Genomic DNA, 16,974 nt, shown 5'->3' with positions numbered 1-16,974 from the left:
AGATACTCACTGGGCATTGCTCACCCTGCAGAGTTAAAGGAAGGCTCCAGCTCACCTGGAAGCACATCCAGTATTTGATCCTGCCTGATTTTCATCCATATCCTGGCAGCATCAAGCCAGTCATGTTGATTTGAATGAGCTGAGAACTGGGGACACAGATAGATGGGTGGACTCTGTTGTCCCTTGGTACAGGAAGGAGGTCCTGGGCTTTGGTCACCCAGCCTTAGCTGCAGCTCAGACATATGTTTGCATGTAAATAATGGCCATATCCAGGCTAGGGCAGAAGTTAAGTGTTGGTGCAGAGAGAGGAGGATTTATTTCACAGGCAAAGCCAGCACCAGCCATTTAGCAGCCTGTGTATCCACACATTCAAACTGAGGAGCTGCACTGTATGGGGCTGCCAAGGGTGGCAGCCATGGGGCCAGGCTCAAACACAACTGCTGAACAAAGGTGCAGCACCTATCCAGCAAAAATAACCTCAGTGGAAAAGTCCAAGGAAAACCACTAGTGGTTTTTACTCCTCTGTCCTGTTCATCCACAAGAAATTAAGTGGAGCTCTCCAAAACATTGATTTTAGAGCTGAAAAGAAGTGTAAGAAACTTCAGTGCAAAGGGCTCTGGGTTTTTTTCAGAGTTGAGTGAACTTGTAAAGTGTTTCTTATTCTGAAATTTCTAACAATGTTTCAGCTGTTCTCAGATGAATATCCGACTGTCTGCCTGATTACATGTGAAAGACATTTTCAAGAGTGTTGCCATGAATAGCAGAGTAATTTTTTCCACCAGAAGCCTGTCCTGGGATGGTCTGTGTACTAGAAGCAGACCCTAAGGGGAGCTGTAAGTCCTGTGGCCCTGTTTGCCTTCTGCTCATACAGCCACTTGCTCAAATTCCAAACAGCCACACAGAGGATGAGAGCAGTGTGGCAAATCTGGAGTTCCAGCTCAAATCCTGTCCATGACCACAGGAACAAGAGGCTGCTCTGGCCTGATCTGCATCTCCTTCCCACAACACCTCCTCACACCCTGAGGGTCTCCCGTGAAGCTGCAGAAGTGTCTCCTCAAGGACAGTGGTGACTCTGGGCTGCCCTAACAGCACAGACACAGCCTGAGGTCCCCCAGGCTCTGTAAAACCCAGCCCCAGTCCCTTCTCTCTGCAGACAATTCTGTCCCCTTACTTTCTTTGCAGAGGGCTGCTTAAGCAAGATAAAAAGCCAGGAACTTCTACAGGCTGCCTTGCTCTTTATTTCACCTGATACTTTAATCCCACCTGCCAAACCTCTCTGACCCATATTTTTTCCAGGGTTGACCTAAGTTTCAAAGAGAAAATACCAGGAGATTTGACTTCTGGCATCTATATATACTTCTTGTCTCCTAGTTCTGCTGCCCTTGCCAAGAGGAAGATCCACCACTGCTGTTTTACAGGCATGAGATAACCATACCCATTACCAGATAATCAGACAAAGCTCCTTATGAGCAAGATAAAGAAACAATAGGACCCCTGGAAATTTATCAGCCTCTGGAAAAGAGAAGCACAATTTGCTGAAAAGAGCCCACCCTGTTAGCAGGTGTTGATTTTACTGATTAGAGGGTAATTAGGTTTGGCTGACTCAGTATATGGGGAAGAAAAAAAAAACTGGTGACAAAGGGTTTAAGGCTAAACATGGGCAGTGTGCTTGAGCAGCCCTTAAGGTTAATGTGAATAAAGTCAAACCAAAGGGGAGGGTGTTGTCCTCTGAGGGCGTTTTTTTAAGTAAGTCTGTACAGATGCCTTCCAAAAGAAAAGAAGAAAGCAACTCTTGCCAAAAGTTACAAGAAAAAAGAAAAGAAAAGAAAAGAAAACTTGGCCTTTGAGAAACAGACAATTCAGTTAAAGCCCATCTCCATAATGCCCTTATTCCCTGGGGCATGTGGGAACATCAGCTATGTTTGCAAGGCAAAGAGGCCACCTGCCCCAGCACAGCACAGATAAAGGATGTCTGTCATGGACAGTCTCATGGGGTAAACATGAATCAAGGCAACACCAAAATGGAACTTTACTTTTAGGAGTAACAGCCCTTGAAATCCATCCATGCCTTCAAATATGTCTCTGGGGATAGGTAATAACACATATAATGGTATACATTCTCTTGGATCCCTTGTCCCCAAAGCCACCCAGAAGTGGAAATAAGCCTGCACTGATGCTGTCCAGCATTACATCTTAGCTTGGAGGAATGATATTTGCTCTGTTTCCCTCCAGAGATTAACTGTGGAGAAGTCTCACTAAGTCTAAGATGCTTGAAAAGTGTACCTCAGTCCTCTTTTTAGACTATGTTACTTAAGTGCATTTTTCTCTCCTCCCATGCTCCTCTCTTGTAGATCCTCTCCTTCTCCTACTGCACAAAAAACTGTAATATCTGAAACATGCATATAAATTCCCAAAGTACAGTTAAATACAGCTGCAACTGGGGAAACTGAGGAAGTGAGAAAGGAAGTAATTTGTCATTCAGTTTTGTAACCCCAACATTACCCAGTTCATAAACGGTAATCAGGAATGGACCCAGTTAGGATGATTCCCACTTTAATGCTGTTTCTGCTGATCTTGCTTCTTTCCAGGGCTAATTTTTGGTAATGTTTTCCTATTTTTTACTGACCTGGCAACATTAATCTCTTCCTTGCTGATTAAACCATCAACAGGCAAAGGCTGGTGAGTAGAAGAGCTGGACCAGGAATAGATCTCAGCTACAGAACCAGATGTAGGATTGAAGTCCTGTTTGTTTACACAGTTACATGCAGATTTATTAGTACAAGTTTTGTAAAACTTCTCCTTCTATCTTTCTAACCCTAGTAAAATTACTCACTTCTTACTGTTTTTTTCCATAAGATCTCAAAGCACTCTCCAAAAGGCCCTGTTGCATTCTGCCATTTCACACATGGACAAAGAACAGTCATATGTTTAAGGTCAATACTTTTTCAATGTCAGCCAGGGGAAATTGACAGAGATAAGAAAATATTAAATACTTTTTAAGTCCAGCCAGAGCTCTTTCCACTTGGCCACATTCCTTGTAAATGAATGTAAATTTATAACAAAGTATACATGCATTTATACCTACAGAAAGAAATGTAAACTGGGTGGTCAGAACTTCAATATAAAATAGCAAAGCTTCCCAGCAGAGTACAGCTCTTTGTTTCCTTTTTTTCTTAATCTTTCCCCTAAGAGTGTATTATGGAAACAGATGGGGTTACTCATGGAAGTAAGCACTGTTTGCTTTCATCAATTTGAAGGCAGAGGACTTCACATAATGAAGTTTTGCAATACAACACCAAGTATCTCACAAGTAAAATCCATATTCAATGCTAAACAACAGCTGTGCAGAATATTCAAACTGAAAAGCCTTTGAAGTTTTCACATTTTGTGTCACTCAATCACTTCAGTTTACAAAACGAACATAAAACCTGGAGGACTTTGCTCCATACTGGGAAAAGTTTCAAGTAGGGGTAGTGCTTCAACCAAATTCTGTGCAGAGTAAAAGCCCCAAGTGATGCACTTATCCCACTGAAACATTGGAAAACACTGAACAAAGTGGTGCAAAATCCTCCAATGCATGAAAATGTCAAAGGTAAAATATTTAAAGACTACAAAGTGATCCTCAACAAAGCTGAAAACTTTCTCCTCATGTCTTACCAAGTAACTGGTGTTGAAGCCTCTCTCAGTGGGAATTCTGCTTATTCTAATGATTCCATGTTCTGTGTCAGAGGGTACTGTGTAATCTGGTGACTTTTCTGGGATCAGCATACTCAGTTGGGTTTAGTTGGTACCTTGTGCACAGGATGTTAATCCCTGTATTAGACCCACAGGAATTTGGAGTCATCTTGATCTTTGTACTACACTGCAAGTCACATAAAGGTTTAAAGAGACAAGTTTCACTGAGACCTTCAGGACCTTCACTGTCTTCTGATATCTGTAAAGTGAAACTGTTCTCCACTTGACCTGACTCAGAAGTCCTCCTCTAACAGTTTTTCTGGGTAGATTTCTCCAATAATTGGATGATGGTAGGTACTGGCTTTACTATTTTCCACCACTATATTTCCATGAGTATATTCAATAGCTCTCTGGGAGTGCTTCTTAGATGAAAAGCTGAATTTGACTCCTGAGGACACTTATCTCTGAGCTCGTTGGTCTTCATTTTGAAGAGCAGAGACATCCCAGCTGGTTCAGTGTGAGCAGCAGTATGTTTTTCCTATTATTTCACCTATGATAATCCAGGGAGAATTGTCTCAATCCTACTGCTTTATAGACATGAGTCACTTCAGGTTACAGACCCCTTCTAATCTAGATCTCCACTAGGTTCTTCTCTTTTGTTTTTCCTGTTTTACTATCAACTCTCACAAATAATTTACATTGTCTTTAATTTCCACAGGACCCAGAATTGTTTCTCAGAATAATTTGTCTAGAAGTTCTCTGCCTATCCTGTGGTAGTAACATGCTATAATGTTATTTGATTTAAAAATTTTTTAAAAAAATAATAATCTCAACATTCATTCTTAAAATGATACCATGGGCATTTATCACAAACCTCTGTACTCCACTCTGAGGGCATGCAAAGGCAGTAGATTGTAGGACGACAAGAGAGTCCTTCAGCATTCCTCGGGTTCTTCTGTCCCTCATGGGCACACATCCTCTACAGAGAGCCCATCCTCAGGGAAACTACTGTTATAACTTACACTGGAAGAGACATTTTTGTTGCCAGAGGCCTTCCCACAAAAAGGATTGTTTCCAAGTATTGTCATGAAGCCTTTTCAAAAAACCCACCTCTATACTAATAGTCTGAACCACATAAGGGTCTGAACATAGTGACTGCCACTCACATTCTGGACTTGTCCTTGGTTCACTTTTGATCCAGGCCACCTGGCATCCAGAATATTTCTGAGCATAGCTTGGGAGTTGGCAGGAACTTTGGCCATTCCCAATAGGCAGGAAGGAATCGTGGTTTGGAATTTGATAGTGTGACCACAAACAGATGATGTGTTCTAAGAGACCCAACAGTGTTTCAGGAGCATGTAATATCCCTGGTGAAGACACAATGGCATGGGCTGAGAACTGAAAAAATAACCCCAGAGCAGACTGTCTGCCAGTGTTACAGCATCTTCTCCTTCTGCCACTCTGGCAAGCCTGATTAGAGCTGCCCAGGAATGTCAGGGCATCCTGCAGTCTCCAGACTCCAGCACGGCTACAGCTCAGGTTGCTCTGTGTTTGTGCTCCCACCTATTCACAGTGATCAGCAGGACACTCCATTCCTTCAGGAGCATTCAGCATAGACTGTGCTTAAGTTTGATCTGGAGAAGTCAGTGAAAAAACCTTATTGGCTTCCCTGGTTCCAACACAAGTTGGACAGATCAGCTTTTCCCTCAGATTTATCATTGCCGTGGAGCAGAGGGTATTTCCCTTGGTTTTGGACAGAGTGCAAATTACACAAAAACCCTCTGGCTCACAGATCACAAACTGGTAAAAAATCAAAGGGAATCAGAGGAAATGCTTTTCTGCTGAATGGGAAAATTAATCCCAAGTGTAATTTCACTGGCATCAATGCAAATTCAACAATGGACTACATCTACCATTGGCAAGAAGAACAGGTTTGTGTTCTCCTTTCACATGTACTTAAACATACATTTTCCTTTCCTCTTTTAGATCTTTTCCATTTGGGAAGGCTGTTTCAAGAGTAACCATATGCTTTCACATGCATTTTAGTATTCAGGCCAATAATATCACCAGGTATTTTTTTCACAGTGGTCCAGTGACAAAGTCCAGGTGTTCTGGGCAGTGCAGACAGCACTGGACTGTGTAATCTAAAACAACCCAAGGAATTTACAAGGGCATTGAAGTCCAAGACAGTCAAATCTCCACACTCTGTAGCCACAACACTATCATTAGTGAACTGCAGTTAACTTGCTTCCAGGGCAAGAGATGCTTCCCACTGCAGAAAGCTCATACTGAAATTTGGCTGCAGTCATTGTCTCTGTTCACACATCACTGAAACCTAATGTGGTCATGCTACTCACCAGACCAGCTAGAAAGGTTGCAGAGGAAGGAAGGAAACTTTACAGGTTTTTACAGATTTTTTACAAGAGATTTGAAAATGTCAGAGTTCACCAAGCAGGGCATTACCTGGACTGACAGCAGTGTTATGTGCAGAGCTGTGTGTGTATGGGCATAGCTTAGTGGTTGTGTGCATCCAGAGACTACATAAACTAAGTATAAAAAATGGCTTTTCTAACACAAGTAACTTGCCTCAGAAACACCTCAGCAGAGGTAAAAAGAGACTAGAGCCCATTTAGATTCCAAAACATTTTCAGTTTTTGCTGGACTATCCCTTTGTGAAGACTGACAAGCCAGCATCCCCTCCCAGCCTTACCCTGCCCAACACTGGTGCTGTGCTCTGCCCTGTCCTGCAATTATCCCCTGGTGCTGTTTCATGCATAGCCCTTCCCTGGTCATTCTCGATCTCAGGTATTTTTGTCTATGGAGAAACTCCTGTATTTATTACTACAGGTAATTTCTTGCTTCACTTGCTAACCCCATCTTTGACATGCATAACTAATCAAATTCCCTTTTCCCTTCCCACAGTGAAAGGTAAAACAATTTTTTTTTCAGTTCACTGAATCTATCCCAACACAGCACACCAGCTCGTCTCCACCTAATGCTCCTTCTGTAAAATGAACCTTCTGACAGTAGAGGAAAAGCAACTTTGTCCATTAAAAGGAGTCTGATTTGAGGCAGTTTGGTTTTCAGCCAAAGAATATTGCCACAAATGGTGCTGTGAATATCCAGGAGATCTGAGAGCTTCTTCAGCTGGTTTAGGAAGCCAGTGTCCAGAGCTGCTGCTGCTTCTGTAGTGGAAGAGGCAGAGACTCAAAGCTTGTAAAGCCCAGTTCTGAGGTGAAAGCCCTGCTGTGAGTCCAGAGGAAAGCAAAGTGAGACATAAGACAAAGCAGCAGTTTCTCTCTCCCACCTATTTCCACACAATAGTACTGCACACATCTGAGCCACTGCAGTGGAAAATAATGTTATGATTTCTAGAGAGCTTTTGCAAAACAAAGGATATAAGAGACATTTTCTCTTCAGGTTAGTCACTAGTCACTCAATAATGAAGAGCAGAAGTTGATTTGTTATGTTAAAAATAATGAGAAGCCACGACTTTGAGCAATTTGATCATAAATTTTTTACTTGCTTTTCCTCCTGCATACGGAGGTTGAGATAGCAGATATAATTTACTATGACAAACCCCTAGCATTAATGCATTAATCAAGAAAAACAAATGGTCCCCCTTGAAATCTCCTGCCCACCTAGAGAGAGTAATGGGGTTATAAATGGAGAAAGAACAAATATTGACTCTATGAAATGTAAAGGTACCTGGGAGTTCACCCATCAGTCTTTCAATTACACTTGCCTCTCAAGATAAATGGGATTTCTTTTATAATTCATTTCAATTGTTTCAATTGCATTTTTTAGCATCTCAGGAAACAGGAGGGGGACATCAGTGGTCTCTTTAGGTTCCCAAGGTGTTCCAGACTGTTTCTGAAGGACAGGACCTCCAGTTTCTGGAATGAGATAGATGCTCCCAACTCAAAACATGTCTTCCAGTTTGAGTTAAGTACTGAAGGAGCTGCCTGGACCAGGCAATGAGTTTTTTATTTAATGGTGTTTCTGGGGCAGCTTTCTGTAAAACGGCTCTGGAACTCAGCCTCCATCATTCAGACTACAGAAGCTCAGAGGCAAGGACACCTGTTGGCATCTGGACCCATACAGGACTCGAGGAGACCAAAGAATTTACTACCTAAGAGAAAGACCTCTGGCATCATTTACTGAGCTTAACCTTACTTTGTCACACACTTTCATAACTCTCCAGACTCATAACATCTCACTTTTTTAACCTCTAAGCAATTATATACCTGTCTTCTACACAGTTTATTTGATTATTTGAGTAATTTCAACATTGTCTTCCACATTAGACACAATTCCTCTTTAAAACTTATTACTAAATCAGAAAATCAGGAGAATTAAGTGTTTTATAAATGTTGAGATCAGCCAGTGGTGTTGTCCTTTACGTAACCTGTAAGGGTGCCACGCATCCCAGAGGAAACGGAATCCTCAGTGGGGGCATATTCAAGAGGAGTGGGGACATCATCAAGAGCAAAAGACAAGAAGAAAGACAAAGCCACCCAACTCAAATTATCAATTATCTGAAAACACCACAGATTCCAAGAGGAATTTAAAGACACTTCTGACTCTAAACACAGAGTCAGTACCTACTGAGGCACTGGCAAAGCTACCAACAAACCAGATCACATTTAATATATCCCCTGCACCCTGACAGAAATCATTGGCACACGGTGTTTTTCTTCTCCCATATAGGTTATACAATAACAATTTACCCTCCAGGGCTGGAATACAACAAAGGGAAAAGGAAAAGCAAGAGCATAGGTGTGCATGAACATGGCAGTGACGTGCCATGGAACCATGCCCGCTGCCAGAGGCCCCCTGGAAGCCTCAGGCTCAGAGGAGCAGATGTGAGCCCCTTCCCAGCACTGCACAGAGGGGAGAGCATGCACTGGCCTGGCAGGGTTAACTGCATGTGGCTCCAGCAGGATGCAGCTCCAAAACAACCGAGGCCCAAAACAACCGAGGCCCGGGGCTGTTTTGACAGAACGAACGGAGGATTTTCCAGTCCATCAGGCTCCAGCAGGATGCAGCTCCAAAACAACCGAGGCCCAAAACAACCGAGGCCTGGGGCTGTTTTTGACAGAACGAGCGGAGGATTTTCCAGTCCATCGCTTTCCTGAGCTCAGTGCTGGGATGCTGTGTCTGAAGAACAGCTCTCCCTCTCCTCTTCTCCTCTTTGCTTGCTCTACAGTAAGGAAAAAATGTAATTGTGGATGCTTGATGGCCACCTTAATGAGCAGCTGCTCTATCCAAAAGGTGAGGGTCATTTTATTATTTTCAGCTAAGTCAACTCACCTTAAGTTAATCAATAACTCATGTCTCATTAAAGGGAAGCTTCCAGAAAGACTAGAACTTACATGAGATTGCTTCAAGGTTCTAATAAAATCCACTATACTCAAACCTTCCCAGAGTAGTTTATAGGACTGCTTTGGTACCTGGGATAATCAGGACACAGAGGAATCCAGGGATAGCTTTGTGTCTCTGCTGACACAGGTCTGCAAGAGAGCCTGAAGGATTCAGATACCTCTGGACAGTCTGAAAGGAGCCATGTCTGCTCCACCAGCCACTACTAGGGCTACAGCAGCTATGAATAGCTTGACAGGTTGAAAAGGGCACAGTTTAGCTAGAAGATGAGGTGGAGATGCCCTCCATGAGCCAGTCCCATTTCTTTTGTAATCTGGGGATATCCAGCTGCCTCTTCTCAAATCCTAAGGGACAAAAGACCAGATCTCTAGAGCAGCTTAGTGCCTTACAGATATCTCTTTTTGTTTAGAGACACAGTAATAATAACAGCAGGTGTTACCAATTTTAGCTGTGTTTCCTACAAAAAGATATCCATGTTCCCTTGGGCAACATGAAAATTCACTCCCTTCTTCACACCCTCTGCCAGGCCACAGACAGCTGTGCTGGGGCTGCTGCAACATGGCTTCAGGTGCTCAGAAGGAATCTCTGGGATTTCAGACTGCAATCAGACTGTTCTGGAAGGTGATACTGACAGCCCTGCACCTGGTGGTGCTGGGACTGAAGCAAGGATCACCAAGTCTGACCTGTGCCTGAGAGCATTGTCCAAACCCTTCTTGAACTCTGTCAGGCTGCTGCTGTGACCACTTCCCCGGGGAAGATCCTGTTCCAGTGCCCAACAACCCTCTGGGCGCAAAACCTTTTTCTGACATCCAACCTAAACCTTCCTTGGCACAGCTTCAGGCCATTCCCTCACTGGTCACCACAGAGCACAGATCATCCTCTGCCTCTCCTCTCTCCTCACCAAAGCTGTAACTGCAGTGAGGTCTCCCCTCAGTCTCTTCCCCAGGCTGCACAAGCCAAGTGCCCTCAGCCACTCCTCACGCGGCTTTCCCCAAGGCCCTTCACCATCTTCGTTGCCTTCCTTTTTTACCCCAAGGCCCTTCACCATCTTCGTTGCCCTCCTTTTTTGTATCACCTAAGAACAGTGATGCCCTTCATTTCTGAACCTCACCCTACCCCAGTGGTTGTAAAGTCATCCATATTTTCATAGATTTTGTTACATAGGCAAGAAGAGCAGGGAGGCAGCCCTTCTACTCTGTCTGATGTGACGGAATGAAGAAACTCAAGGGGAGTGTCTTGCCCCTGCATTTCAAACTCAAGAAAGCTGTTCCTGAAAAAAAGAGACCCAACAACAAATGGTCCAGTGTCTTGATGCCAGAGTGCCTCAACAACCCACAGAGGAATTGGGAAATACACAGGGGGAAGTTTCTGGGCCCTGTAGGGCACCTCAAGGGAAGCCCTGAGGTTCTCTTGGGCAGCCCTGAGCTCAGGGCAGTTCCAGCCCATCAAAATGTTTTTGTTAGCCTGCAATCCACAGTGGTCAGTCAGGGAGTTAAAAGTGGCTCCCTGACACTGAAACATCCAATTCTCTTCTTTAAAGACATTTGTGAGCTACAAATCTGCAGTCTCCCAAGTCATAACCCACACATCTCCTTACAGCTATTTTGTTATCTCCTCGATCACCATTAAGTTATTGGAATTACCCCTACAGGATAATTTCTCACCCCCTGAAAAATATTATTCTGCCTTTTTAAAGTGCTCACATAAGGGATAAGAATATAAAAGATTAAACTTGAGGAGTGGTGTGCTCAGTACTGGTGGAGATTTTTTTGTATTTTAAGGGTCAGAGTGCCCTCTTCTGTCCCATCCATGTCCTGCTGATTAACTCGCTGTTAACCAGCAGATTACAGAAACCTGTGACTTGTCTTCTGCACACCTTTTGGTCTTCTACTGAAGCACAGTTAAGGAACCAAGCACCAGATCACAAAGCAGAAAATTACTCGTGGTAATTTGGGGCCTTGGGCAGTCATCTGCAACCAATAAAAGGGGCTGGGGGAGCACCACAGGCAACGTGATGGATCTAATTAGTTCATGAGGTCAGGGATATTTTTAAGTGAATCTCTGCAAAGTTTAAACAGTGGCGTGTTATTTATAGACCTGCATTTAGAATTCACCTTCCTCCTGCCTCTGTAGGCACTAATTGAAACCAGACTGATGGCCAAGGATACAAATATATTAAATGTACCTCAACAGTACTTACATATAATAATTTCTAAACTAATCTTGGTGGAAAGCACTGGTACTGTGGGATATCTGAATTATGGACAGAGATAACAATGGCTTTGAGAAAAAAAAAATAGTTGAGTGTTTTTATCACGAAGTGTTTATTAGTGAGTGTTTTTAACACAGAGAAGTGTGTTTCTGGAGAACATAGCACCACTTTCATGTGGCAAAGCCAGAATTCATAACCTCTGGTGGATCCCTGTGATGTCCAAGGAGCTCCTAGCAGCGTGCCTGCGCTGTGCTGGGATGATCCCGGGATGATCCAGCTCCGCATCCCGGGGCCAGCACCGGCCCCTCTCCCGCTCTGGGGCCGCGGTCCTCCTGCCACACCCGACACGGCCCTGAGGGGTGGAGGTGAAAGGGGCCGCTCTGCTTCCCTTCATCCTTAAATTACAAAACGGGACTTGGGAAGGTCTTTAGCGTCCCTTCCAGCCCCTGCCCTGGGGCAGGGACACCTCCCACTAAACCAGCCCCAGGGGTGGGAAGCCCACAGCTTCTCCGGGCAGCCCGTTCCAGCGCCTCACCCCCCTCACAGCGAGGAATTCCTTCCCAATATCGACCCAAACCTGTCCCACCCTCACAGCGAGGAATTTCTCCCCAGTATCCGACCCAAACTTGTCACCCCCCCCCAACAGCGAGGAATTTCTCCCCAGTATCCGACCCAAACCTGCTCCAGTTCGGCACCGCCCCGTGAGGCGGCACCGCCTCCGCGCTCCGTCCCGCCGCGCTTTGTCCCCCCGCGCTCGCCGTAGCGGCCGCGCCGCAGCCGCCATGGCGGCCGCCTGTGTGAGGCTGGTGCCGCGGGGCGCCGCCATCGCCCTGCCCGGCCGTGAGCACCGCCCTGGCCCTCACCCTCACCCCCGAGCCTCCCCCGGGCTTCCCCCTGCTCCGCGCCCTCCTCCTGCCCTCCCTGGCCCACAGAGCGGAGGGGAGCAGGCTCCTGGCCTGGCGGGCGGGTTGTGGTGCCGTGCCCTGCTTTGGCGGGGAGAGGTTGGACTTGAAATCACGGGTGGTTTTAACGTTGTTTTGTGTTTTACAGGGTGTTTCTCTTTGTCGGGCTACCGAGTGAGCAGCGATGGGAAGCCACCGAAATTCCAGCCGCCTCCGAAGCCCGTCATTATCGACAGGAAGACGCGGAAGGAGGAGAGCAGGTGAGGGTGTCCCACTGCCCGCCTGAGCTGGGCATTGATCCTCGCCTGCCCGTGCTCGGCTGCTCCCCGTGTGAGCACGCACTTGAACGGTCAGGGCATTGCTACACAGCAAAAAAAACCCCAACACAGTTTGTAAAAGTCTGGCAAAGATCATTTGCGTTGGAATATATTCAAAACATCTTAAAATACTGTTTCTGGACTTTCTGAAAGCAATGGAACATGGAAAAAAAGAGTAAAGCAGTAAATACTATTGCAAATTTAGGGATAACGTGGGAGATTATGTTTGTTAAAGGCATCTCTTTGTGACAGGGACACAGGTCCTGTGTCTGCCTTGGCCCTCAAGGCTGGTTGTGCATCGCTGCTTGTGACATGGACCTGTTGTCCCTGTTCATGAGATGTCTCATTCTGGGTGTTTTTGGTGTCACCTCAACCCATTTCATGGAATCACAGAACGGTTTGGGTTGGAAGTGACCTAAAGATCATCTCATTCCACCTCCCACTAGAGCAGCTTGCTCCAAGTCCCACCCAGCCCATTCATGAACACTCCAGGACTGGGCCAACAGCCTCCCTGGGTTTGAAACCCAATTTGCACTGCTTTAAATGATCCAGTGGTTCAAACTGCAGTGCTGTGTCTGGAAGAAGAGTGGTGGCACTGTATGGTTCATCTGCCTCCTCCAAAAACCTTGCTTTGGAGATCATGAGTAGGTTTGGTGTTGTTGGCTGCCTGTGGGCAGCAGCACCAGCCAGAATTCTGCTGCCCCCACAGCCCCACAAGGTTTGTAGATGTAGAGATGCAGATTTGCATTTGCTCTCCTCTCTGTTGGGCACTTCACTCCTGGCCAGATCCAGGACTTTTAAGATGCATCTGTACAACTGAATTGAGTCCACCTTCATCCATCTGCTCTGAGGGCAGGTGGTCTTGCCCCAAACCTGAGTGAGCACATCCAGATATCTGTTGGAAATGGTTCTCAGCCCAAGCCAGTCCATGTGAGGAAGGGTGCACTCAGCTCAGCAGTCAGTAACTGAGGTCCAGGCCATGGGGAAATTCTTTGGCATGGTTTAATTTTTTTGTAGCAAAAAACATTGTTTTACCCAGTCTATTTGAGCTTCCATAACACAAAAGGACATTTATGTGGTGTGTCCTGTAGAATCAATTTGTGAAAAATGTAATAGATTATTGCATATCTGTTGTTAAGGTTAACAAATAGTAAGTGTTCTGTCATAGGGATTACAATTAAACCTTTAAATAACCTGTTTCTAAGCTGTGACAGTACTAATTGAACTGGCCTCTTTCAGTCAGCTCCTCTGAGACCAGCATGTATTACTGGTGAGGGAAAAAAATCTGTTTAAAAGAACAACAAGAAAAAAAAAAAAGCCACATAAAAGCCCAAAACCAATATCAAAACCCCACAAAAATTCCTTTTAGATAACAAGAACCAGTAATTAAATAAAATTGGTGACTTCACAGACTGCAGTTCATTCCTCTGAAAAGGCAACAGCTGGTAATTCTTAGGCCAAATACTTGGAATTGTCTCATATTTTTTATGCAAATGCTTTTGTTTCATACTTCTAAAAGTTTGGCTTTTCTTGCAGGTTCCTGAGCCCTGAATTTATACCTCCCAGAGGGAGAAAAGATCCTCTTAAATACTACATAGAAAGGAAGGATATGATACAGAGAAGAAAAGTGTTCAACATCCCAGAATTCTATGTTGGTCAGTGTCAGCACTAAAACTTCCCTAATTCTAGCAGTATTTCACATTGTGTGGGGTGTTAGAAAGTGTGATCATATGTAGAATAGCATGAAACATAAAGTCTCAGGTGTGTTTGATCAACTAGGTTGTGATTCTATACATAATACTTTGTATTTTAATCTCACATTTACATCCTGATTCATTAAAAGAGTAATCCTAATGTGTTCCTTATGCGGGTATTTTTCATTCCTGGCACTGGAGCAGTGGTTTACCAGTAGAGCTAAAGAAAAAAAAACACATTAGATTAATTGTATTCAATTTGGATAGGGAAGAGCAGAAAAATAAAAGTGAAGTTTGCAGTTGACCTGCAGTATCACTTGGACCTATATGCAGTTTTTTCTGTTTCTGGCAGTTTTGATGGGAAGCAAAAGTATGCAGTTGACCTGCAGTATCACTTGGACCTATATTAATTCACGTCATGGTAGCAGTTTTTTCTGTTTCTGGCAGTTTTCATGGGAAGCAAAAGTGTTTTCAAAATGCACCTGAATAGATGCACTTTGCCTGTTTCTTCCCTCATTTTGGCACATGTTAACTGGGACAGGCTTGAATTGATTTGGGATTTGAATCCATTTTTGTGGCAGGCAGCATTCTCGCCGTGACGACTGCGAATCCCCTCGCCAGCGACAAATCCAGCCGGTTTGTTGGGATCTGCATCCAGAGGGGAGGGAGAGGACTCGGCGCTACCTTTGTGCTTCGGAATGTCATAGAAGACCAAGGTGGGGCTTCAGCTGTGCTAAGCATGCTGCAAATGTTCAGCAAAATATGTGTTGTGCTGTAGAAATTTAGTCTGTGGGGAGGAAAACAGCAGATTGAAGTGAAAGTACGAGTCTGCCTGTTAGAGTACTGTGCAAGTTTAAAACTGTGTACCCAGAAATCCTGATATGCTCTGTACTTGAAAGGCATGGAACTGCACAGTAATTTTTAGACATTGTGATGGTAGTGCTTGTGTCTGAGCCTGGGCTGTCTATTGCCATGTAAACACCTGCCCACTTTGAACACTGTGTTTTCATGAACTGGGGATGTAGGTGTGAACTGTTTTAATAAGCAGCAGGTCAGAAGAGTTTTATCTCAGGTTCGTATTCTGGGTCATGACAAAATCAGGGCAGTGCAAATAGTGCAGTTCTGAGGGCAAATATGAAAGGGGTGTGTCTTCACACACACTGCACCTACACTGAGATGCATAATTAACAACCATTGTAACCAAAAGGAAATAAAAGTTTAAAATCCAAGCTCATCTTCCTTAAATTCGAGCCATTGAAGTCTCTTATACAGAATGGCTTCAAAGATTTGATTTACAAAGAAATGTGCAGACACAGTGCACGAGTACAATCACAAGTGCACTGTAGTGCTCTGAGGACTCAAAAGCATTTTGCAATGATACAGGAATGTATAAATGAAGCAATACTGCTTGGGTGTTGGTATTTCTCCTGAATTTGGTTAATTAAACCAGGCTTTCTGTCTCTAAGGTGTTGAAATCTGTTATGAGCTGTACAGCCCTCGAATCCAGGCGATCGAGGTGCTGAAGCTGGAGAAGAGGCTGGATGAGAACCTGATGTACCTGCGGGATGCCCTCCCTGAGTACAGCACTTTCGATGTCAATATGAAACCTGTGCCTCGTATGGACCACGAGGAAATTCCTGTGAACAAGGTAGGAGCCATGTGTTTCAGGGGGAAAGCACAGCTTCCCTTTTTACAGCTTCCATTTATGACTGTTGTCCTGGCAGGCTGGAGCAGCTCTTTGCTGTATCAGTTACCAGCGTGACAAAAGTAGGTAAAATGAGGCAAGTCTTTGTGCCATTTCTATACTCTGGAGTTCATTCTGAAGACATGCAAAGAGGAACAGCCTTCACATTCCTCTGTATAATTGTGCAGAAGGGAAAGCTTTTCTTACAGGAATGTTGTTGTTAACATAGTTACTGATTCAGGAGTGGTTAGAGTCAGGAAACAAGGTAAGAAAGATGGAGGAGTCACCTAAAATCTGCATCTCAGGAAAGATGTAGAAACTATCACACCCTGCCAGAGTGTTGTGTAGAAATTCAGTATCATTCCTCCCTTTTCCTCTCATGCTTCATTTTTTCCTTAATAAGGGGCAAATCTACAAAGGATGAGTTAGCTTCAATTTATGTTTCATTTAAGGACTCTGTGATAAAACAACACAGTGTTAAAATGTTTTGCAAGATACTACGATAACAGTCATAGTAGTTACTAAACAACACACTGACAGATTGGTCAGCTTTCTCTTACTTTCCTCTTGTTACAGCAGCCATTGTCACCTTTTGCTAAGATCACAATCAAAAATCGAATTCCTTAATACCCTTTTATTGTTTGGGTGTTTTTTTAATTTTTTAATCTTTCACTCTAGGTGCAGGTGCGAATGAAACCTAAACCATGGTCAAAACGGTGGGAAAGACCCAAATACAATATAAAAGGAATCAAGTTTGAGCTACCAGAACACAAAATGCAAGCAGCACAGAAGTGGAGCCAGCCATGGCTGGAATTTGACATGCTGAGAGAATATGATACTTCAAAAATAGAGGCAAAGATTCGGAAAGAACTGAGTGAAGAACTTGAAAAATAATAATGTTTTTTGCAGCCTATTCCTGAGAAAATTAATATTTTTAGTTTACTGTATGGATGAGCAATTGTCAAGTTTTGTATATACAAGGGCAAAGCAACAATAAAGTGAACCTTTCCAGATTTGAGCATGAACAGATTTCTGTGGCTCAAGTGTCCACTGTCCTCTCACTGCCTACAAGTCATTACAAGGAATCTTTCTTCCAGAAACAAACATC

General features: G+C 44.1%; 1 protein-coding gene across 1 annotated transcript; it reads left to right on the top strand.

The window, feature by feature from the left end:
- Positions 1–12,005: 12,005 nt before the first annotated feature.
- Positions 12,006–16,895, top strand: MRPL19 (mitochondrial ribosomal protein L19). The gene is made up of 6 exons (XM_039721624.1): positions 12,006–12,109; positions 12,320–12,431; positions 14,025–14,143; positions 14,764–14,898; positions 15,649–15,830; positions 16,545–16,895. Exons 1-6 carry the CDS (start codon positions 12,052–12,054, stop codon positions 16,758–16,760), a joined length of 822 nt encoding a protein of 273 aa, XP_039577558.1. The 5' UTR covers positions 12,006–12,051; the 3' UTR covers positions 16,761–16,895.
- Positions 16,896–16,974: the final 79 nt, after the last annotated feature.

The sequence above is a fragment of the Passer montanus genome, unplaced genomic scaffold (genome assembly GCF_014805655.1).
Source record: "Passer montanus isolate IOZ18808 unplaced genomic scaffold, ASM1480565v1 scaffold46, whole genome shotgun sequence".
NCBI lineage: Eukaryota > Metazoa > Chordata > Aves > Passeriformes > Passeridae > Passer > Passer montanus.
Note: the sequence above shows the minus strand (reverse complement) of the source record. Positions and strands in the feature narration are given on the sequence as shown.

Coding starts and splice junctions, on each gene's coding strand:
- MRPL19 (XM_039721624.1), top strand. CDS start 12,052: ATGGCGGCCGCCTGTGTGAGGCTGGTGCCGCGGGGCGCCGCCATCGCC. Junction 12,432..14,024: donor ACGCGGAAGGAGGAGAGCAG/GTGAGGGTGTCC, acceptor CTTTTCTTGCAG/GTTCCTGAGCCCTGAATTTA. Junction 14,899..15,648: donor GAATGTCATAGAAGACCAAG/GTGGGGCTTCAG, acceptor TCTGTCTCTAAG/GTGTTGAAATCTGTTATGAG.